This window comes from Triplophysa rosa, linkage group LG1, assembly GCF_024868665.1.
Source record: "Triplophysa rosa linkage group LG1, Trosa_1v2, whole genome shotgun sequence".
Classification (NCBI taxonomy): domain Eukaryota; kingdom Metazoa; phylum Chordata; class Actinopteri; order Cypriniformes; family Nemacheilidae; genus Triplophysa; species Triplophysa rosa.
In genome coordinates, this window is record NC_079890.1 from 23,118,359 (window position 1) to 23,142,555 (window position 24,197).

A 24,197-nucleotide genomic window follows, 5' to 3' on the forward strand; every position below is an offset into this window, starting at 1 on the left:
TCTCATCACTTCATTACACATAGGCTAATATTGAGAATGAGTTTTTATTGGTTTTTACTTTATGGTACGATAAACATACAGATGATGATGATGACTAACCACCAAAAAATGTTTCCTGTGTCTTTTTTTCTATTGGTTTCGATCACAGTGGAACATTTTCTCACCTCTAACTTGCCCCTTACCCAAACCACACTCGCCCCCTCCCCTTCTACCTTTAAAAAGCATAGTTCTGTTAGCAGGACATTGTACTGTTCATATTTACATCTCGAGAAGCAAATCTGCAGCCATGCGTCACTGTTATATTTCTCTTCTTGTTGGACTTCTGGTAGTCACATGGATCCAGTCTGGTGTAATGGCCTCTCGTAAGTGTTTGTTCAGTCAGTGATATGAATTACCATATCAGTACTATTTACCTGTTTTCTGACATGTTATAAAATTCAGTTCCCACAGTAAAAAGTGGTAAGAATCTAATGATGTGATATGTCTGTTTTTTAAGCAATGTTTCAATATCTGTAAACGAATAAGTTACATTTCCAACACAGATGCCAAACAACCAGTTGAATGCTGTTTTCAGTTTTATAAAAGTAAAATCCCGCACCAAAAAATCAAATCCTACGAAAGGACAAGAAGTGAATGTGCCTTGGCTGGAGTCATGTAAGATTTTATCACATTCAAATGAATATGCATTCCTATTTTTGTGTGAATTATTATACCTTAATAATTTAATGTTTTACCATAATAATGCTTTTTTGTAACCACTAGGATACATGAACAGTACTCATTATATTATAACTTTGTAAGACTGTGGTGTGGAATAACTGAAAGCTTGTTTCTGTAACAGTTTTATGACAGTGAAGGACCTTCAAATCTGTGTGAAGCCTTACGATAAGTGGGTGAAGAAAGCCATTCAACAATTTGATAAAAGGCAGCTGCAAGCACAGCTTGCGAAATGAGTAGTTCAGTACTCGGTACACATTTCTTCAATAACAATTTAGTCTTTCTTTCATTGGTGTTATGCATTATTTTTTATTATTTTAAATATCAAAACAAATGCCTGCATTATGTCCTATTTGATATGGCTTTGTTTCGCTTTAAATGACAAAAGTATATTAACTGTAGTGTTGTGGCAACAGTAATACATGTAAGATACATCAAAAGGAATATCCTTTTCAATAACTTTATTTCCCAGTATTTCCATATAGTAATATATCCCTGTTTTTACATGTAAGTTAGAGTACTTAATAAAGTCTCTTTTTCTGTGGAAAACCATTATGCCTTGTATGATGCTCTGAATTCTAATAACGCATAACAGAACTAGCAACATAACTTTCCATGCCATTCATATCTTGAAATAATTTACCAATTAGAACATTGTTCATTATGAAATGTGACCCTGCTTGTGAAAACCCAGCAAAATTCTTTTAACTGTTTTCTACATAAAATCATTCTACAGAATATTCTGTGAAAATATAACAACAATATCTTCAGTATTGACTGAATAATGCCATTTTAAATATTTAAATCTTGGTGAAATTAATGCTTTAGCCTGGCTTTTCACAGGGTCACAAATGTTTACATGCTGATCAATAATGCTGCTAAATGTAGATAAAAACGTTATGGTTCATAAAATATCACAAATCTGGTTGAAAGGTTGGAGACATAGCAAACAGTAGGCTAAACAGACAGACAAGATACAAATACTTAATATTGCATTTTGTTTACTTGTATGGCCATTTACCTGCTCTGCGTGTCTGCACTACGTGTCTGCACTACTGTTGTTAAAATAAGCACGTGTCTGCTGCTCTTCATGCTGCGCGTCTTTGGTGGGAGAGAAGCAGCGCGCGCGGAGCGGAAAGGAAACCCGGGCCCGGTTGCATAAAGCAACTTAAGTGTAATTTTCCCTTAAGTGTGTCCTTAAGTATACCTTAAGTTTTACTTAAGTTATTCTCCTATTGTCTTTGGTAAAGGAAAACCACCCCTTAAGTGTCATACTTAAGGGAGAAAACGTAAGGTGCTTTATGCAACCGGGCCCCGGGCCTTAAAATGAAGCGCGTTTGGCGCTAGATAAAGATAGCGGCAAAAGATCAATTAGGCTACATAAATGTTTCGATTCTCCATTGTGTAGACGCGCGGCTCAATTTAAACAACCGAAATAGTCAAATGTTTAAATTGGTTCATTATGCTGCCTTTCACGTGCTCTCGGAATTAAAGAAAATATGAGTTTCCGATGTAAAAATTGCACATGAACGCCCTCTGATGTGAAGTTGGGAAATAATTTTGATACCCGACTGTAGCCTATTGTAGGCTATAGCGCGTTTCAGTATTTCCTATAACGTCTGTTGTTATCTGTGATGTATAATGTTGGGTTTTATTCGTTTAAAATGCTTTTTGTAAATACTTTCAAATATTAACATAACCAAAATTGATCACTATTTTAGGAACTAAATATCATGTCTACCTGTAGAAAGGAGCAAAGTCATCTCAGTCATCCCAAAGAACCACTGAAGCACCAAAATATGGTTCTATATAGCATTAAAAGTGGTTCACCCATGATTACGAGTGAAGAACCACTTTTTTTAGAGTGTAGTATTCAAAGTTGCATGGGTTTAGTATGTCCCAAAAATAAAGTTTTATCCTCAAAATGAACAGTGTACAACCTGTACTATAATACATTGAATTACACCATAGACTAGAGAAACAAATGTTTTATATGATGCACTGAACTTTAATAAAGCAAAACAAAAGAATAATAAGAATGATTTTTTATGTAAGGCTCTCGAGAAGGAGAATACAGAGTGCAGTAAGGAGAAGAATAAGGAGACTATCTTTTGAGAGAATACCTATCACACATTTTGCTTGGGATATGATACATAATAAAATGTAAATGTACTTTTCTGCTACAAATAAACACAGTTATTGGTAATACAGTACCTACTGCTGTACTTTACAGTGTTAAGCTGCTGGAAAAGTGCACTTCACTTGAGAGGCCAAAGTATTGATGATAGAAAAATATTTACAAATGGCATCAGTCAGTAATCAGTCATGTTAATTTTCCATCAGATATGAGCAACAGCAACAAATTCTAAAACATGTTTTCCCTTTAATACAGAGATCACGAAGCATGGCTCACGCTACATCTATGCATAAACCTAAACGTGCATTCTTTGTTTGTTGAGAGATATACAAACCCGATTCCAAAAAAGTTGGGACACTGTACAAATTGTGAATAAAAACAGAATGCAATGATGTGGAAGTTTCAAATTTCAATATTTTATTCAGAATACAACATAGATGACATATCAAATGTTTAAACTGAGAGAATGTATCATTTTAAGGGAAAAATAAGTTGATTTTAAATTTCATGGCATCAACACATCTCAAAACAGTTGGGACAAGGCCATGTTTACCACTGTGTGGCATCCCCTCTTCTTTTTATAACAGTCTGCAAACGTCTGGGGACTGAGGAGACAAGTTGCTCAAGTTTAGGAATAGGAATGTTGTCCCATTCTTGTCTAATACAGGCTTCTAGTTGCTCGACTGTCTTAGGTCTTCTTTGTCGCATCTTCCTCTTTATGATGCGCCAAATGTTTTCTATGGGTGAAAGATCTGGACTGCAGGCTGGCCATTTCAGTACCCGGATCCTTCTTCTACGCAGCCATGATGTTGTAATTGATGCAGTATGTGGTCTGGCATTGTCATGTTGGAAAATGCAAGGTCTTCCCTGAAAGAGACGACGTCTGGATGGGAGCATATGTTGTTCTAGAACTTGGATATACCTTTCAGCATTGATGGTGCCTTTCCAGATGTGTAAGCTGCCCATGCCACACGCACTCATGCAACCCCATACCATCAGAGATGCAGGCTTCTGAACTGAGCGCTGATAACAACTTGGGTTGTCCTTGTCCTCTTTAGTCCGGATGACATGGCGTCCCAGTTTTCCAAAAAGAACTTCAAATTTTGATTCGTCTGACCACAGAACAGTTTTCCACTTTGCCACAGTCCATTTTAAATGAGCCTTGGCCCAGAGAAAACGCCTGCGCTTCTGGATCATGTTTAGATATGGCATCTTTTTTGACCTATAGAGTTTTAGCCGGCAACGGCGAATGGCACGGTGGATTGTGTTCACCGACAATGTTTTCTGGAAGTATTCCTGAGCCCATGTTGTGATTTCCATTACAGTAGCATTCCTGTATGTGATGCAGTGCCGTCTAAGGGCCCGAAGATCACGGGCATCCAGTATGGTTTTCCGGCCTTGACCCTTACGCACAGAGATTGTTCCAGATTCTCTGAATCTTTGGATGATATTATGCACTGTAGATGATGATAACTTCAAACTCTTTGCAACTTTTCTCTGAGAAACTCCTTTCTGATATTGCTCCACTATTTTTCGCCGCAGCATTGGGGGAATTGGTGATCCTCTGCCCATCTTGACTTCTGAGAGACACTGCCACTCTGAGAGGCTCTTTTTATACCCAATCATGTTGCCAATTGACCTAATAAGTTGCAAATTGGTCCTCCAGCTGTTCCTTATATGTACATTTAACTTTTCAGGCCTCTTATTGCTACCTGTCCCAACTTTTTTGGAATGTGTAGCTCTCATGAAATCCAAAATGAGCCAATATTTGGCATGACATTTCAAAATGTCTCACTTTCAACATTTGATATGTTATCTATATTCTATTGTGAATAAAATATAAGTTTATGAGATTCGTAAATTATTGCATTCCTTTTTTATTCACAATTTGTACAGTGTCCCAACTTTTTTGGAATCGGGTTTGTACTTTATTATACAACAAGTACACATTTACACATACTTTAAATGTCTAAATACCCTCAATAAATAAAAAACAACAACAATTGAACTAATTCATTGTAGGGGATGTGTGTGTTGTCATTTGTATTCTGGTTTACTTTGCTCTATCTTTAGTTTTACACCAGCACACTTCAGCACGAGTTCAGCGTGGCGTCTCTTTAGCGTCTCAAGTCTCTGCTGCAGGCACTCTGAGGTGTCCACCCTTTCTTCAAAGTCCCGGAGCAGTGTGGTGTTACCCAGCAGACCACATCTCTGTTGCAGCTTAAGGTTGTCTGTACGCAGGTTGTCACGAGCCTGTCGGGTACGTGTCAGCACGTCACGTTTAAGTGCCAACGCTGCATCCGCTTCTGCCAGTTCAGTACGTTTGGCAATATTCTCCATCTGCACAAAATGCATCTTCTCTTTCATGTGGGTAATGCCCTGAGGTAAAGGGACAAATTAGTTACAAATTAACTAAACATTAAAAAATATATAGTTTGCATCAGATAACGCAGGGCTATGTGTATCATCTGCATAGAATTGCAAAATTACAAATGTACTATATTATATATCATATTTTGTGTATATATTGTGACATTCATATGCAAAGAAATGAGATCTTTTAAAAAAAATCTCATCATCACTATAAAACTATTGTGATTTACCTGTACAGAGCAGGCAATCTTATTTTTTAACCTGAGCAGCTCCTCACCACGCTCCTTAAATTTCTCCTTAAATGTCTGATTCTCTGTCTTGAGCTGCTCAAAGTCCATCAGGAGCAAGCCATCAGCCAACTGCTGCTGAGAATGAAGTGCAGCCTCTAATTTACATACTTTATTCTTCAACTTGATGTTATTCAAACGCACACATGCCACTTCATTTTCCTTTTTCTGTTCATCTGCCAGTAGCTGCTCCACCTTTTCTAGTGTTGCCTGCCGGCCCACTTTACCAGTCAGGGCTTTCACGGCAGCTTCGTTTTTCAGTAAAGCAAAAGATCGCAGCTCATGTTCAACCTGGTTGAGTTTCTCTTGGCTTTGCTGGCACAGCTCCTCCTCAATACACTGTTGGTGGAGATCTAAGCTACGCTGGTGCTGAAATTTCAGGTCCTCCATGAGATCTATGTACTTCTGATACTGCTCCTGGTCCGGGATGTCTTTTGACAGTTTTGGTTGTTTATCATTACCTGCGTTCCTACTAAGGTATTCTGATATTTTGGTTTGCAGCTGGACATTTTGCTTTGTGAGCTTGTCACTCTCTTCCCGTAGTTCATGTATAAAATCCTTATATTCAATACGGTTAACCTCTATCTCTTTTTCAAGCACTAAAGGTTCTTCAGGAGGACTGGACCTTTCTCCATCTGGCACGCATGGGTCCAGAACTGGTGGTTTGTTCTGTTCTTCCTCTTCCTCTGCTGTCATGGTGCCCTCTTCTCCGGCAATATACCTTTCAGGACCCTCAGTCTCACTTATGGCCTCATATATTAAGGATCCTAACCCAGCTTCCTCCTCTGTTACCACATGTGGTGCTGACTCACTTGTGTCTGGTACACTTGCATCCGATGGTATTATGTCTTTTGTCATGACACCCTCTTGTGGGCCCACTGAAAACATCACATCATCTTCAACGGTTTCTGACGTATTAGGAGGAAAAGTTTCAGTTTCTTCCTTTCCATGTTGAACACTCTCTGCTTGAGTAAGACCCTCAAACGTTTCAGTGTTTTCCACCAATATATTATTTTCTGTAATAAGCCTTTCTTCGTGTTTATTCTCTGCTGCCTCCTCTTCCATTTTGTAAGTTCGAGCAATATAACTACACGATTCTTTGAAAAATATATAATCCTCAAAACTGTTAAAAAGCTCTTACGAACGAGCGCTTGTTTAAACTATTGCGTGTGTGTTGCCGTGGATACCCACGGCGAGAACCAATCAGAAGCGCTCGCTGTTTATATTTGTGAATATTAATGAGACGCAGCAGCGTGACTGGAGATACTCTAGTGCGCATGCCCGGCCCCGCGCCACTGCTGCTTCCAACAACAAGCGGTAGTAAGCAATATGGCCGACCTGGGGAAGAAGTACTGCGTGAACTGCCTGGCAGATGTTACAAATTTGCGGATTCGCTGTGCCGAATGTCAAGATATTGAACTTTGTCCGGAGTGCTTCTCCGCGGGGGCCGAAATTGGCAACCACAGACGATGGCACAGTTATCAGCAAGTTGACGGAGGGCGCTTCTCGCTCTGGGGTCCCGAAGCTGAGGGAGGATGGACCAGCAGGGAAGAGCAGTCGCTGCTCGATGCCATCGAGCAATATGGATTTGGAAACTGGGTACGGGTTTAATATAAATCTGTATTGGTACAGTTAACCTGAACTTTCTTTGCTTTACGAAATTTACACCGTAATATTGTTATGTTTACTGCACAGTTTAATATAAAGCTTGCAACGAATTGCGTGAGGAAACATTTCAATGAAAAATTAAATGAAAAAATGTTTTCTCTTGTATAACAGGGTAAGGTGGCTTAGGTCTATGTTACAGAATGTTAAAATATGAACAATTAATGTTATTCATAATAGCTACCCCAAATTGAGGACAATATTATCATAGAGTTTCCATAGGAAGAGCAAAGTTGAAAATACCATCCATTATTACTGTAAGCATGTGCTTTCGTTTACTAATGCATATTTGCATTGCTTCTGCAAATTTACATTTAATGCAATTGAAATTTGTTTATATAATGCTTTGTACAATTGAAAATAGCGAAACTGATGATTGAAATGATTGAAATTAGATTATGAGACTCTAGCCTGGATTTCACTGACAGGTTCACCTACAAATATATACTGTATATAATACATAAAAATATAAAATGTATGTTCATGCATTCATTTATTTTGAAATAATATTTATTAACGTTTGAGTTTCTGTATTCATTATTATGACCTGTGGTTATTAACACATTGTTTCTTTATGTTAGGAGGATATGGCTGCTCATGTCGGTGCATCTCGCACCCCTCAGGAGGTCATGGATCATTACGTTAGCATGTACATCCACGGCAATCTAGGCAAAGCCTGTATCCCAGACAGCATCCCAAACCGCGTGACAGACCACACTTGCCCAAGTGGAGGTCCGCTGTCCCCAAGTTTGACCACCCCGTTGCCACCTCTAGACATATCTGTGGCCGAGCAGCAGCAGCTTGGATACATGCCGCTACGTGACGACTATGAGATTGAATACGACCAGGAGGCGGAGAAACTCATCAGCGGGCTGTCTGTCAACTATGACGATGAAGATATAGAGATTGAGATGAAGCGAGCACATGTTGACATGTATGTGCGCAAGCTGCGTGAACGCCAGCGACGTAAAAACATTGCTCGTGACTACAGTTTAGTACCAGCGTTTCTGGGCCGGGACAAGAAAGATAAGGAGCGTGAGCGGCCTGGTGGTGCAGGTGGGGTTGGAGGGGCTGGTGGAGTTATTGGATTGGGAGGAGGTGCCACAATCATTCCCACAGGGTCATTGAGCTCCTGTGCAACAGCAACCCCTAAACGTAAAATCACCAAGGAGGAGAAGGAGCAGCGGACTAAACTACGTGCCCTCTGCCAATTCATGCCGCATCGTGAGTTTGAAGAATTCTTTGATAACATGCACAAGGAGCGCATGCTGCGGGCGAAAGTTCGGGAGCTTCAACGCTACAGGCGGAACGGCATTATGAGACTCGACGAGTCGGCTGAGTATGAGGCGGCACGCCACAAACGAGAAAAACGGAAAGAAAACAAAAGTGTAACTGGCTCAAAGAGAGGTAGCAGTGGTGGAGGAGGAGCCGCAGGGCTTGGAGGAGGGGTCGGAGCTGGAGGCGGAGTTGGCGGAGGTGGAGTCGGTGCCATTAAAGAGGAGGGGAAGGACAGTGAGTTCTCTTCAATTGAAAACTTGCCTGGCTTTGAACTGCTGTCAGATCGGGAGAAGGTACTGTGCAATTCAATGAACCTTAGTCCCACACGCTATGTGACCGTCAAGACTATCATCATCAAAGACCACCTACAGAAAAGGCAGGGGATACCCTCAAAAAGCCGCCTACCCAGCTACCTGGACAAGGTGTTGAAAAAACGGATTCTTAATTTCCTTTCAGAGAGCGGCTGGATATCCCGAGAAGCCTCCTAACAACACTGTCCAAAGATTTGGCTATAAAAATAATGACTGTACATATATTTTTCTACTGTTTTTATTACATGTCATGTTTTTATTACATGTCATGAACACTTGTGGGAACAGAAATACTGTAGGTGCCACACTACTGGATGTGGACTTGATCTTAGATGTCTTCATAGGAACATAAACCTAGTGAAAGTTTGCAAAAAGATTTTGATTAACATACAGGTTTCAGCTTACATAGTCAGTATATAGAGAGAACTTACAGAGGGTATGTTGTCATACTTTAACACAAAACACATTTCCACATGTTAAAATGCCTTATTTTTGAATGTGGCATTAGAAGAAAAAACAGAACCCAGCTGACTAAGTTTTACATAAAATGCACAATACCACAAAATAAATCCATTAGGAAGAACTGCAATTAAAGTTCAGATCGAACATTAACAAAAGTGAAAAACGAATGTTAGATCATCAAAAGGAAAACGTCTTGTACAAAGCAGAATTTTGATATTGGTTGAGGTTTTTTGTATTAAGAAGGAAATTGGGACAAAGTTTCTTGTTCTGCTTGCTAAAAGTCTTGTTCTTGTTGCGTTCATGTGTTCCAACCTGAGTTTGCTTGTTTCCGTTAGATATATTCTGTTGTGGGATTGTGAGACACATGAAGCATGTTTGATACAATGTTCTAAATGTCTGATGTTCATGCTTGTTTTTTGAAGTTGACCTTTGTAAGGTTATGTTACTATAGCTTTTTACTGAGCATGTTTCAGAAGCTCAAGATAAATGCCACATTCCCAGACGACTATACAAATAATTAGCTTCAGGTCTGCATAGTCTGCACACTCCTGTTTCAAAAAAGGGTAATAATATTTGTATTTGTTAGGGAATTGTAATGGATAAAGCTGGCCTAAATACAACATATGCAATACCAAATGTTTTATTTCAACTGAGATTGCAATTTTTTATTTGTTATTGTTTGTTGCCTAGCTATGTCTACCCCAAATGTTTTACATAGTTTAAAAATGTCTAATATATTAAGAGTGAAGCAGAATAAATAGACACAGTATAACATTTAACTATTGTTTTTCCCCATTTGATCTCTTTTTAGTGTGTATACAATATAACAAATATGGGTTGCCATTCACCATCATCTGATTGTACACATTTTTTCTTTAGATATTGAGTAAGTCTGATAAACCATCCGTCACATTTGCTAATAATATTTTAACAATATTTTGTGCCTTGAGGCATATATGCCCCGTTTTATTATTTCATTCCCTTTAAAGAATTATTATATTTGAATATTGCATTGCTCCACATTACAAACCTTATTATGTGTTGATTTTCAAGTGCCCATTTGATCCTGTGGCTTTTTTCTAATTCCTATGTTAGACGTTAATCATAAACAACATTGTATTGGGACAGAAACTGATCAGTCAACGACTTCAGTCTTTTTCTGATGTACATGACTGTGTAACTTTTCCATAAATATAAAAAATAATTGGAATAATGAAACTGAGGGGCAAACATAGTGGGACTCTTTTTTTTTTTCTGCTGCCTTTTTGCGCTTCATCACTGTTAAGTTTTAAGAAATTTTGGAAAGGCTTAGGCTAGGTACAAGTGCTTTCCATGTTTTTCATGGTTATGAAATAGGATCACAAGTCCTATTTTGTCCTATCTAATTCTTGAGCCATTCCTAAAATGTAAGAGTTTGGTCAAGCGTACTGCATGTTTTATTTTGAGGAAAAGGGGTAAATGTTTCACTTCTGTTTCAATGTTCATGCATAACATTGCACTATTTCAGAGTGTAATTATTTTTCTAAAGTAACTTAAAATGTGAGCAGGGAATCTATACCGAAAATGTTCTTAAAGGTAAGACACTATCTTAAGTACATTTTTATAGTTTTTTAGAGCCAATGTGAAATTTTAAAATGACAAGAGATCTTTTTTCTTGGTTGTGGCATGTGATAAAAATGTTCTCTTGTTAAATTGTGTTTTGGGAGGATTATATTTGTTGAATATGTGAAAATATGTATTTTGCTGCATATGTCATGTTCTCCCATACTTTGTATTAAAGTGTTGAAATATTAATTTTGTCTATAGTTTTCGATTAAAATTGTTTTCCAGTCATTATACCCGAAATGCAATTTCTGCACCCCAGCATGACTAAAAAGAATTGTGAAATGACTGGTTCAATGAATACTCCCTGCTGGTCAAGAATACAACTCTAAACCCAAAATATTTGGTTAAACCAGTGTCACTTCGCCATGTGTAACTGAGCAATGTTTTAACAAAGCCACAATATTTACAGTAGGAAAATCAAACTAAGAATAGCTTATAATTTTCTCTGCACATTAAGCAGAAATAGTAAAAAGCAATTGTTTATTAAATAGTAAAAATCATCTTTGTTTATTAAAGACGTACAACTGTTAAAATCAACAGCATGAATCACATTGCTAAGGTTTGAAATTGGTCAAATAACTGCTGCAGATGGAAAGAGGTACAAGCTTTATTTGACATTGACAAAGTTGTCTGTCTGTCTGTCGACAGAAAAAAATTACCTTAAAATTGAATGTAATATTTTACTAAATACTTCACAACCAGTATTTCACATGACATACCACTTATTCACCCATTCCTTTCCTGTAATGTCACAGAAACGGTTTATTGACATTAGTAGTTAATTGCAATTTTTTGTTGATTAGGTTGTGGTTATAAAAAGCAGGTGCAACTGCTTGTGGGTAAATTATTATAATATTAAACACTTGGTTTATACCAATTCAGTAAAGAAAAAAACACCAATTATTTTCTCAAACAAATTGAAACCTGTGTAACACTAAAGAAAAATAACTGCAACCTTTGGACAGACTCCATAGATGAAAGGATACATGGTGGCACTGAACCATCAGTGGTCTTCATTACAACTGGGGAATTTATTTTTTCAGCAAACAGGTATAAGAAGTATACATAGTTTAATAAGCTGCAGTGTTTTTAAACTGGGTGCATCTTTTACCACATACACTAAGCTCTTAAAATATGTATTTTTTATATATTCATAATTAACACGAGTTAGTTGCAAGTATATTGGATTTTGCCTCTCAGAGGCCCCATAACAAAAGAAAAAAGTAGAACTTAGACCAGCTAACGAGCTGATCTGTCACCTAGGAATAAACTCATCAACCATAGTGTATACAACCAGTTAAGGGGCTTTGACCACACCCACCAGAGCTGGCCGGAGTGTGCGGCCATGCAGCTTGTAGCCCACCTTGGTAACTATGGCTATGGTACCCGGCTCCTTGCCCTCCACAGGTGCGTGAAAGACAGCCTCATGCTCATAAGGATCAAATTTCTGACCATCAGGGTTAAGCTTTACTAGTCCATGCTTGTTGAAGACTTTTTGAATCTGAACTTCAGTCATTACAAGGCCATCATACAGGTTTTTCAGATGAAGATTTGCAGCGGTTATTTCTTCTTTTGGTACACTTTCTGTTGCCTTCTCCAAAATGTCTGCCACCTCCAAGAGATCTTTGCAGAAACCATGGATTCCTGAGAAAAAAGGAGAAAACCATTGGGAAAACTGAACTACATTTTTAGTTTTAAATCTTTCAATGGGCTTAAATTTTCTTACATTTAAGCAATATGATACTAGAGGCTATGCTATATTGTAAATTTAATCACAGCTAAATTCAGCTAAAGTAAAGCAGATGGTTACATCCTCTTTATGGGTATGAATATGTTTACAATAGGGCTGCTCGATTATGACAAAAATACAATCACGATTTATTACGCCAATAGAGATCCCGATTATTTAACACGATTACTCATTAACTTTTAAAACAACATAGAAAAATAAATAAATTTGCTTTTAATCTGTGAATTCAACCGGAAAATTAATTTAAAGAAATAGCACAGCTGAACCACTGTAAAGGAAAGGGGTGCGCTGTGGATTTATACCACAAGAAAAGAGAGGATCCTTGCAAAATGGAATGTGGCACAATAATCGTTTTACCTCGATTATTTTGTTTTTGTAATTGTTGAAGGCCAAAATTGAAGATTAAGATTAATTTTCGATTAATTGCACAGCCCTACCGCACAATCGTGAATGCTTTATTGCTTTTATACAACCGTTTCTTCATACAAAACGCAAATCATTTAAAATTCAAGTTTACCAAATAGTTTAGCATCCTCAACCATCTTCTGACTCCTCTGCCTTAGGTTCTCAGTATCTGCTAGTGCCCGCTTGTATTTATCCTGCAGCAAAAAACCATGCAAGAACCAGATCAGACAGACAATCAGGTAAAGGAAAACAGAAAACCACAATAAAACATACAAGGTATTTCAAGTTAAAATTATGCATGTAAAGGTTAAATTATTATACACTTAAAGCATGGCCTACTGTTTAAACAAACATGTGAATAAAAATGGAGTGTCCATGAGGTGCCTGGGGAAATTAAAAAGGAAAACTTGCAGTGAGGGAAGAATTCAATGTCAGGCTGTTCAAGGGATGTCTGTGTGTGTGTGGGGGGGTAATTTTGGGTGAAATGAGGACTAGGACAACAACAATTTAAGACAACACTTTTATACAATGCTACTGTATAAACTGTAATACCGTGACATCCTTCAGCTGTTCTTCCAGCTGTGTCTTTTCTTCTGTTAGGGCTTTCTCTGTTGCGCTGGGATCCAACTTGTGAGCACCATTCTCTTCTTCAGTACCAGTCCCTGAACTCTTCTGTTGGGCTGCGGTGCAAAGGAGGCGTGGGGCAGCCCTGAGGACCAGAAACATAAGACTATCAATGCAACACAGGGAGAATGCTAGTGATTAATGTACAATAAAAGGTGTTGTGTTTGCTGCTGTCTACTGAACTGCATGAGAAGTTACCAAGACCTTAAAAATGGTAAAAAAAAAGATTGAATTATACTTTATATAGCTAAATATTGTGTAAATTACAAATAATGCGAGTAAACCTGCTTAATAAGTAGTCCACTCGTTAATAAGATTCAACAGTATATCATGAGCTCTTCAGAGCGTTGACAGTAGCACGTGCTTTAAAATATCTTGCTCAAGCTTCTACACATTTTAAAGACATTACCCAAAAACGTCATTCCGAATATCTCTGAACGCTTTATTACTGACACCCATAATGGCAATATGTATGCAAACATATTTACGGTAAAAGACTAATTACACCTGGAGGATATGTAAGCTAACGTATTAGGATTAGAGAGAAGGCAAGCTCATATGTAAAACGAGTTTTCAAAAGAACACGCAAATAACCAAACTCAGTTTAACAAATGTATCTATCAAGTAACGTTAGCGTCACAAAAGCTGTAATCAAAAGTGTAATTTGAGGGCCCTTTCGAAATCAGCACGAATCATTCATTCGACTGCTAATACCACAACAAAAACATTATTAATTGTCATAAATCAAAATATCCACCCAAGCATAGACGCCACACTATTAATAACACTTTTTTGAAAACCTACCTTGCAAGTGTAGGGGATGCTAATAAAGAATAACTCTGTCTGACCGCACGTACACACCAGTTCGCCATATTCACTGACAATGTCCACGCTGAAACCCAACGGCGCTGAGAGGTGATACATTCAGCCAATGAACGCCTCTGATCTTACACCATCATCTGAAACCACCAATCCGGCTGTGACTTACACTAACGTCGTTCTGTAGTTCGGTTGAGAGGAAGGTCGAAACATCGCACACGTGACAAGGATGACGTGTATCCTTTGCCGAGTGAAGGTTATCACAATTTTCGGTGCCTTACATCATTCGAATTCTGCGTAATAATTCAGGCACACACGTACATTTAACACCCACATACATTTAAAACACACCGCTGATTTACTTTTTAAGTTTTTAATTTTAACCGCTGCTTCGTATTACGAAATGTGCACTTGTAAACTCAAGGGACGCTGAATCGATTTAAAACTCAACTGGATCTTACGAAAGACATGCATGTTTAAGGTAGACATGAAAGAGGTTGCCAAGTAAACTGTCTGGTCCTTAATTAAGTAGCCCAGACAAAGATCCTTACGTTACCTTGTTTAGCCAGACATTACTGACGTGTGTAATGGAAATTCTTAGAATAGTAAAGCCATCAAAGGAAAATTGCGGGTCATTTATTTTTGTTTAGTTAGCACAAATAAAGTGACTTGTCACCGACTTTCTTCAAAGTTTTAAGCACGACAGATGAGAACAATTATAGTCTTTCAATTCAGGCCAGTATAGTTTACCTTAAAAATGTACTCACACTCTTGTCATTTCAAACCTGTATGACATTCTTCTGCAGAACACAAAAGATGATATTTTGAAAAATGCTGGTAACGGAAAAATGATGGTCCCCATTCACTTGCATTGGTTTTGTGTCCACACAATAAAAGTCAATGGGGACCAACGGTTTTTGCTTACCAACATTTTTCAAAATATCTCCTTTTGTGTTTTGCAGAAGAAAGAAAGTCTGTCATTTGGACAGTAGGCTAGGCCCAAGAATAGCATATAATAACTAAAACACAGATAATACATGTTTATATTTAATATTGATAGTTCAAAAAATGTGTTTCCATTCCTAATAGCTCTGATTAATACAGGTGCATTACAGGGAACCAAAATCTGTCTTGAAGGAAACCAAACTTTAGTCTAAAGCATTAACATAGCACATTAACAAACCAATTGATCAATATTCTAGAGAGGAATATTGATATCGCTGCTGTCGTTCTGAAACCTTTTATCTCCATATTTCATGATTTTAATTTTTTAATTGTTATTAGTCACCCTTTATGTTTGTCACTGGAAATAACACATAACCAATAAAAAGTATTTGAAAGTGCTTGCTAACTTTGACAGCATAGTATATCCAAATTTAAAAGTACAGGGTTTTTCCATTGCATGAAAAACAGCAGATTTGGACATCCAAGGTTTCGGAACGACTTCAACCACATACTTCTTATTCAAGAGGAAATTCATGCAAAGATGAATGGTGTGTTTTACTAGCTACTCCCTCACAAAAGGTAGAAGAGTTCTCTATGAGCTATTTCACATCAGGAGCAGCAGTACCTGAGTGACTTCCTCACCAAATTAATACTAAACATGTCTGTAATGGTCCCCCTGCCTCAGTTACTCGTTCTGCTTTTTGCGAGATGTGTTTAACAAATATCGTAATGATAGCAAGTATCAATTTCATTAGCATTTTTATTATGCTCAAAGAAATAGAAATAACAGCCTCTGCCAGTACAGGAGGTGCAGCAGCGATACCAGGCTCTGCCAATTGAAATTAAATACACAGGGGACCTTCAAAACATGTATTTGTACAAGCAGTCTTTATTCTGTAGTCTTTGGGGTTTTTATACCTTTTAAACTGAGGTTTTTATAATAAGTCAAGTAGATATCACTAAAAAGCTTCACCAATGACTCATCTGTGTTTGATACCTTGTTTTCTGTATTTATTTTTATAAAGTTACTTGACATTTTTCGGAAGGTGTTTGAGACTGCCGACCTGCCATTATGGGTTGTAAACTCCTGTCAGGTATGTCCCTGCAGGTGGATGTGTCTTATTATCTGAATGTGTCAAGATGCTGCCTGTCAATCATTTTGCATGTTCCCAAGGCAACCCATATATGGGAAACAGGAAGCAGAGAGATTAGTTAGTCAGTTGTTAGTTTACCTGGCCAGAGTTGTATATTGCTAATGTTGCTTTTCTCGTGATTAATGTCATAGTAACCATAGTAAACTCAGCTTAATGTAAAGCTGAGTTTGTGGTGTGCTATTTATTTTACTATTTATTTGTGGCAAGCCATCTTGTTCATCTACTGTTTTAATTTACAGTGGTCTCTACGTGTTTGTTTGAGCGTGTCCATGTTATAGAATAGTGGTTTTAATTTTTTTTTAATGTAAGCCGTTATTTTTTCTCAGTATCAAATCACTGTATTGATGTTATATGATGTTGAAGTCATTTACTTGATATGTTAATATGTATGTATATGTATCCAAATCCTGTTTATTTTTTATGTGGAACACAAAGACAGATTTTGAGGACTGAGCTCTTTATACAACAGACAATGGACACAAAATGTCTTTACACTTTACTCAGTTCTATAATTTAAGTCCACTATGTTTAATTGCTGAGTAGTTTTATTATTATTATTTATAAACTTTTGCCATTGGTCTTTTTATAAAGAGGAAGACTACAAACAAACTAGTTTTAATTCGTAACAAGTGTCACTAGGTGGCAGGCGAATACGAGTGATCGCCCCCTCTGTCTGTCTATTATACACAGCACATGAGCGCTGTTTCTCGCTCCGGTTCCCCACCCTCTCCACCCCTCTCTCTCTCTCTCTCTCTCTCTCTCTCTCTCTCGTCTCTGTCCCTTTCTCTCTTACATTAGAGTATTCCACCTTTCGCTCGCATCGCACTCGCTTTGACAGTGTTAAATCAAGGCGCTCATCATGGCGCGCGTCGTGGCAGTTTTTGCGCACTTGTACCCAGCTGTGTTTATCGCTTTCGCGTGGATGTCACTGAGCGGACCGATTTCATGTCACAGCGGCGTTATAAACCGGAGAACCGAACGGGACCTAGAGCTTGACAGCCACGGTGGGCATGTCATCGGCATAGATGAACCGCTTATCCCAGCGCCCAGCCGCGGAGATTACAGTGGGGACCCGGGCGGAGTTCCCCGAGTCCGGAGGGGATCGACTCCGGAGAAACTCTCTCTACTCAGCAGCTCTTTCGTCCTTAAAGGGGATGCCACCCACAACCAGGCGATGGTTCACTGGACGGGTGAAAATAGCAGTGTAAGTGCTCCCTTTTGTTGTAATTGCGCTCCTGCCCCGAAAACTGATACGACGGAGAGTTGTTGTTTAGTTGTTGATCCTGTCAAATGCTTCGCGCAAACATACACGAATCTATTTAGGACTAAAGCATAAGCACAAGAGATGTACCACAATAGGTTGGTAGGAAGCAGGTGTTTAGACCGCAGGTAAGTGCATAACGCACGCATACTCAGCTGTCATTATCCCACAAAACAAAAACTGAGTAGGCTATCGAATGGTTTCCTTTTAGTGTTCCTGTAACGTAAGCCAGAATGACAGCTGATCCGGCGCGTATCTGTCCATCTTCACGCACCTGCCTGACAAAAGTTCACTGAAGCAAGAAGCTTGTCTGGATCACACGAATTCAGAAGCTTGACCGTTCTTGTTATAAAAGCATTATGTCACCAAATGTACTGCTAGTTATTTAATAGTACATTTTGAGAGTTAACCGAGAATGCCCCTTTGAGGGAGAGCAACGCGCACCGAACAAACCCACGCTTGTCTTTGTGATAGTTTGATGAATTGTATCTAGAGGAGACATCACTCATTCGCAAGCCTTCGAAAACAACTCATGGTCAAATGTAAAATAAAAGCACTTTAATTATCTTTAATACATGTTTTAAACTCTCTGCTTCAGTTTTTATTTGATCTTTTATCTTTCTCATGTGGTTTAATAATTTTAAAACTAATATTTAGTTTTTTTGCCATTCCACACAACATCCTGATGACTTGTGATTTCTATTTTGTAATCACAAAGCAATATTTGCGAGTTAGAATTTGAAGATGTAAGAGTCTGTGCACTGTGGTCCCATTGCAGCTTTTAATTACTTAAGGACCTCAGAGGGCTGCATCTCTTTGGCAATGAGGCAGGAACTGTGTGAATTATGCAAGTGCTGGCTTTTATGTCAGATGTCCTGTGGCTTGGAGAGCTGTAACCTCAATTAAGCTAAGCAACCAATAGACACCCAATGGATAATTGTGCAGCTTTTTAAAAGCTTGCGAATGTGGTTATGTGGCACAATATTTTTGGATGTCTTCTGAAATTCATCTTTACTAAACTCATTACGTATACTATAATTATTGAGGTCAGTCATGTTTTCCCTCAAAAATTCACTCCACTGACCTACATGGAACTATTGCACACAAAGGCATGTTTACACATTCATACACACCTGCTGTAATTGAAGAAAAACACTATGGCCCGGTTTCACAGACACAGGTTAGCTTAAACCAGGACTATGCCTTAGTTGAATTAAGATATTTATGTCTTAAGATATTAAATGCCTTAGAAGAAAACATTACTGATGTGCATCTCGAGACGAAACAATGGCACTGATATATTTTAAGATATTTCTAGGTAAGCTATATTCAGTTAAGACAGGTCACACATTCATTTTATTCTAGCCTTAAGCCTTGTCTGTGAAACCGGGCCTAGTGTTCACTGTAGACAGAGGTTTTTAAAATAGCTTCATGCCTTTGTAGTTTTATAATGAAGGTTGTGTATATATCTGTCTTGTTACAATTCAAGTTTTAATTGAAAAAGTCACAGAGAAAGAGAGTGTCTAACATTTAATTTGCTGTATTTGTTGTGTTAAAGGAGAAGGAATACTTAATTAGTTCTAGTACCAACTTCTGTCAATTCCTAAAGGCTCTGCTACTAGAGACTAGACTCCAAACATAATTTCAACATCTGAGCTCTTTCTTCTCCTTGACTTTCTCTGGGGAGCAAGATAATTTAGTTTTATTTGGCCCTCCTGCACCTTTGATGACAAGTATCTACTATCAGGCTTTTCTCTGTTTATTGAGCGTTTGCAGCATTGTCTGCTTTCCTGCTGAGAGTGGTGTCTATTTAGAGAATGACAGAAATTTGAGATACTATATATATATATATATGTACTGTATACATATAGAGAGAGAAACGGAAAAATAATCTATATTAGAGAGAGAGAGAGAGAGAGGGAGAGAGAGAGAGAGATAGTGAGTGGTAGAAAAGGCACTAAATCTCTCGTTTAGCTGTGCAAGTTGTTCTCTTGCCCTCATGCCTATAGCAAATCTGATAAATGATGTGTCTAGAGACACCGCCACCATGTGCTGTAGTCTACACTATTTGTCTTGAGTCATCATTTTCTAGTCATCATATTTTCCAGTCAGTACGTTTTTTTTTTATTTTAATTTAGATAGTAGCTTGTCATATAGATACTATTTAATATGCTGATTTTAGAGCCATATTAGGGTTTCGAGAACAAAGCTGTTGCATTATGAGATTAAAGTTAAAGCATTACCAGATTAAAGTGTAAAATTTAAAATTAGGAGATCAAATGTGTAAAGGCGATTAAAGGAGTAATTGCGGGAATAAAATTGAAATATTTTGATGGAGGAATCACATAACGAGAAAAAGGCATGAAAATAATTTGTTGCCAATGTATCAGCGTTGATGTGGAAAATAAGGACTACTAATTTGAGTCATATTTGATAAGATTTAACAAAAATAAATTCTTGATCTTTTTGCATCAGCAATGAATTATTAGCATCTGGACACTGTACCAGTTATGCCCCGACTTTTGACATTTAGCCATTTACATTTATGCATTTGGTAAATGCTTTATCCAAAGTGACTTATTCCAGTTATAAAATGTGCTACAGGAACACGAGTCACTCAAGTAGTCCTACAACATTTTTGTCTCTGAAGTGTTTTCATTAGCTACAAGCCTCTTTCAAGACTTGCAGGATTCAGGTTATGTTGTGTTCAGTTAAAGCCAGAGAGATCAGCTATTGTAAAGGGCAGGCATTTCAGAAGCTTAGTTTCTACTGAATGGCTCTCTACACTCATTTACATACACACTGAATCTACTCATCATCTACTTAACCTTCTCCTCACTCAGTGCAGAGCTCTTACACATCAGATTCTATACAAACTTTGGCCTTTTATGCCATATAACAAAACTTTTTATGCAAGCTCTCCAAAGTGATCTGTCTTTCTGTTCTATAAATGATGTAGTTTTGTAAAGCATTTCTGGACTTTTTGTTAGATGGCAGATTTGTTTTTGTCATCAGCTAGGTTACTACTCTATTGTTTTAGTATGTTAATACACCACATACAAAAAGTTGAATGCATATACAAACATAATCAAGAAGACCCTAGTTGTGTCCAAGCAAAAACATGGACTCAAGCCATGTACTGTTTGCATGAAATTGCATGTAATTCTTTGGATGTAAATTGGGAATTTGAGGAGACATGGGGATAAAAAAAGGTTGTTAATACACATATGCCCGGTTTCACAGACAAGATTTAAGACTAGTCCCAGACTAAAATGAATGTTTGACCTGTTTTAACTGAAAATAACTTGCCCTGACATATCTTAAAACATGTCAGTGCCATTGTTTTTTCTCAAAATGCAAACCAGTAATTTTCTTTTCTAAAGCATTTTTATAAAAGTGCCTTACATATCCTAATTTCACTAAGGTCTAGTCCTGGCTTAAGCTAAGCCTTGTCTGTGAAACCGGGCCATATACTGTCTGTATTCGTTTTTCTCATTGTCAAGTTCTCTGAAAGGTTTATTTCATAAAAGAGGCATTTGTTGTTCATATTCTTAACAGACCATTAATTTGGTCCCTCCTATTACACGGGCAAATTGTTTGCACATGTGAAGTGAGCCCTTGAGATGATTTGTCTTGTCTGTCTAAATTAATCTTCCCTTAGTTGTTTCTAAATAGCTGTTTCGCAATGAATCAGATTTGGCTAGCCAACATGTGGTGCTGCGGAAAAAAAGGGTTTTCCATCCACTTTTTATCTCCAAAATTCACTTTTCCAATTCTCGTCTTTTTTGACTGCTAATTACTGGCATGCCTTATGTGGTTAAGCTATTTTCAAAAGCAAGACTTGGAGTTTTTTCTGTATTTCCTCTTCTATTAGCCCAACTTATTAGAGACTTATTTGTGGGCTTGATCCCTTCCGTTCCCAATGAGGATTTCTTCCTTTGTTTCCTGGGAGACCTCATCAGAATCTGGAGAGCCAAACCAGGCTGGGAATTCATGTGTAGCATGCAGAGTGTATTTTCATGCTTTGGTTTAAGATCTGCAGCTCATGTTTTTTCTGCAGTAGCACTATTAAAGGAGCAATGTGGAGATTTTAGTGGCATCTAGTGGTGAGGTTGCGAATTGCAACCAACAGCTCACTCCAGCACTACGGAGGGTGAGAGAGGATTAATATGTCATCACGTTTTCGCTTATTTCCCAAATGAGATAACGTATTTACGAAATGCGCTCTGTAGAGCAGTTTGTCCTTTTAGGGCTACTGTAGAAACAACATGGTGAATTCAATTTAATTGGACCTGCGGTGTATGTAGATAGAAATAGCTCATTCTAAGGTAATAAAAACATAACGCTTCATTCTGTAAGGTCATTATACACTATATATGTTTATTATATTGCATTTCTGACAATAGATCCTCTAAAAACCATACATTGGAGTTCCTTTAAAGGAAAAGTTCAGTTAAAGTTGAAAAATGTTTTCATTATTTACAATTGTCTTTTAAAATTAAGACCATATGTTTGATGCCATTGATAGTGTGTTACGAGATGTGATGTGAAATGAGGTTTTGTTTATGCATGTATTGGGTCAAGCTAGCCTGCAGGAGTGTATGTTTAAAGACAGATTTGATAATTTTATCCACAAACTGTACAGTGTATAGACTATACAGCGTGTCATTGTGGCATCTTTTAATGCCTTTTTATGGTGCTTAGTCAAGTTTGTGACAACCACAGGGCAGATTGTTGACCTTTGGTTTCAAAAGCATGAATCTTGTCCTTGATGGTTAATAAAATAAAACATACCAGGACTCACTCAATGGTCAATAAAACCCACAAAGGTTCACTGTATCACAGACATAGACCCTGACCTTGATGTTTGAAAGAAACAAATAAGACAAATGTTGTTCTGATAGGCCTGGATTGGACATTGTGACTTGAATGAGGTTTGATGTATGAAAACAGGCAAAAGTTCAGAGTAGCTGATTTGTGCTCTCTTGATTCAAAAACATTTGATTTCCCTTGTTCTGTTTCTCATGCCACACACACCTACTCGCCTCCTGATCATTTTGGCCACACGCTGCAGGTTAACCTGAAACATCCTTCTAGCTTAAGGTTTCACAAACAATTAAGTTGGGGATGTGGGTAAAGGGCAGTGAATGAGTACTTGAAAAGGCTTTGGTGAAAGGGTTTCCTTGCATTCTGTTAAATATAAATTCAATGATGCTGAATAAATTATTCCAGATACGAAATACACTTCTAGCGTAAATGCCAAGGACATTTTCTGTTCTTTTCTGTGTCTGCTGCAGTCAAACATGATCTCTTTTCTTGTTTTCTTGCAACAATACACAAGTATGAATGTAAAAGTTGTGTGTTTCTTTGCTCTTGTTTCTAAAGCTTCAAGGAGTCGTTCACTTAAAAATTTGGCCCTATTGACTTTCTATAGTAGGAATAAAAACAACTATGGAAAGTCAATATGGGCCAATTTTGAAGTGAACTACTCCTTTCAATTTCAGCAGCACAGTTTTAACTGCAGACTAGAATCAATGCTAATGTGATCCTTATTGGTCCCTTATTGCATTTAAACCCTAAATGGTAAGCTGTAATTGAAAGTAAAATCATTTGTCATATACAATATGTTGATGTGCTTATTGTATTTCATATTCTCTCTCTCTCTCTCTCTCTCTCTCTCTCTCTCTCTCTCTCTCTCTCTCTCGCGCGCGCATATTTCCTCTTAATGGGTGTGACCATGCTTTAATGAAGTCTATTCGTATCGCCTAATGACTTTCTAACCTGCAGCTCACACACGCACAAATGTAAGAGATTTTTCATGTGTAATTTTCAGTAGGACTGACAGATACTATGATGAAGACTCTATGATCTCTATCAGTTTAATTACTGAGGCACTGAGATTATTGGGACCGTTCTGGTCTGTCAGGATGACCTTATAAATTCACCTAAAGAATGTCAGTCATGAAATGCCTTATAGTAAAAATAAACATAGCATTTTTTAACACTAAGCAAATCTTCATGCTCGATTTATAAACTTGTTAAAGCTCACATGGGCGGGCTACACTAAAGATTTATGCATAGTGACTAAATAGTTTAAACTTGAATTGGGCGTATTTATATCAAAACTGTTACTTTCCTTTGTGAACAAACACTGTCACTTGATTGAGACATCTGGTAATCTGCACACTGTTGTACAGATCTTCAGACATTCCGAAGATGTGTGTTACTCATTGGCAATATATTGCAGTTGCTCCTCACTGCAGAACGCGAAATCCAGTGGGCAAGGTTGGATCCAGATCCAGACTCCTCCCATTGCATTGTGATTCGTCGACACTGGATCCAGTCTCCTCCCACTGCATCTTGAATGATCGATTGGTGGAGACGTCATACTCATGTTGTTGCTC

General features: G+C 37.9%; 5 protein-coding genes across 11 annotated transcripts in view; 3 read left to right on the forward strand and 2 right to left on the reverse strand.

Moving 5' to 3' along the window:
* The first annotated feature begins 233 nt into the window (after positions 1-233).
* Positions 234-1,269, forward strand: ccl36.1 (chemokine (C-C motif) ligand 36, duplicate 1). The gene is made up of 3 exons (XM_057335496.1): positions 234-362; positions 543-654; positions 842-1,269. Exons 1-3 carry the CDS (start codon positions 287-289, stop codon positions 951-953), a joined length of 300 nt encoding a protein of 99 aa, XP_057191479.1. The 5' UTR covers positions 234-286; the 3' UTR covers positions 954-1,269.
* A 3,619-nt stretch (positions 1,270-4,888) lies between these two features.
* ccdc96 (coiled-coil domain containing 96) lies at positions 4,889-6,633 on the reverse strand. The gene is made up of 2 exons (XM_057346509.1): positions 5,458-6,633; positions 4,889-5,233 (listed from the first exon to the last, which is right to left on the reverse strand). Exons 1-2 carry the CDS (start codon positions 6,577-6,579, stop codon positions 4,892-4,894), a joined length of 1,464 nt encoding a protein of 487 aa, XP_057202492.1. The 5' UTR covers positions 6,580-6,633; the 3' UTR covers positions 4,889-4,891.
* Positions 6,634-6,749: 116 nt separating this feature from the next.
* On the forward strand, positions 6,750-11,017 carry tada2b (transcriptional adaptor 2B). Its single transcript, XM_057346518.1, has 2 exons — positions 6,750-7,113; positions 7,761-11,017. The coding sequence occupies exons 1-2, from the start codon at positions 6,844-6,846 to the stop codon at positions 8,943-8,945; spliced, it is 1,455 nt and encodes a 484-aa protein (XP_057202501.1). The 5' UTR covers positions 6,750-6,843; the 3' UTR covers positions 8,946-11,017.
* A 409-nt stretch (positions 11,018-11,426) lies between these two features.
* grpel1 (GrpE-like 1, mitochondrial) lies at positions 11,427-14,546 on the reverse strand. The gene is made up of 4 exons (XM_057337345.1): positions 14,419-14,546; positions 13,543-13,699; positions 13,103-13,184; positions 11,427-12,479 (listed from the first exon to the last, which is right to left on the reverse strand). The coding sequence occupies exons 1-4, from the start codon at positions 14,484-14,486 to the stop codon at positions 12,133-12,135; spliced, it is 654 nt and encodes a 217-aa protein (XP_057193328.1). The 5' UTR covers positions 14,487-14,546; the 3' UTR covers positions 11,427-12,132.
* Positions 14,547-17,269: 2,723 nt separating this feature from the next.
* Positions 17,270-24,197, forward strand: part of sorcs2 (sortilin-related VPS10 domain containing receptor 2) — a 168,650-nt gene continuing 161,722 nt past the window's right edge. For 5 of the 7 annotated variants that reach the window (XM_057345148.1, XM_057345166.1, XM_057345157.1 and 2 more), the window contains exon 1: positions 17,271-17,736. In XM_057345148.1, the coding sequence (XP_057201131.1) occupies positions 17,392-17,736 (345 nt within the window). In that variant the 5' untranslated portion in view covers positions 17,271-17,391. Of the gene's footprint in view, positions 17,737-24,197 lie in introns of all 7 variants that reach the window. The other 2 variants (XM_057345141.1, XM_057345175.1) reach the window with 2 other exon arrangements.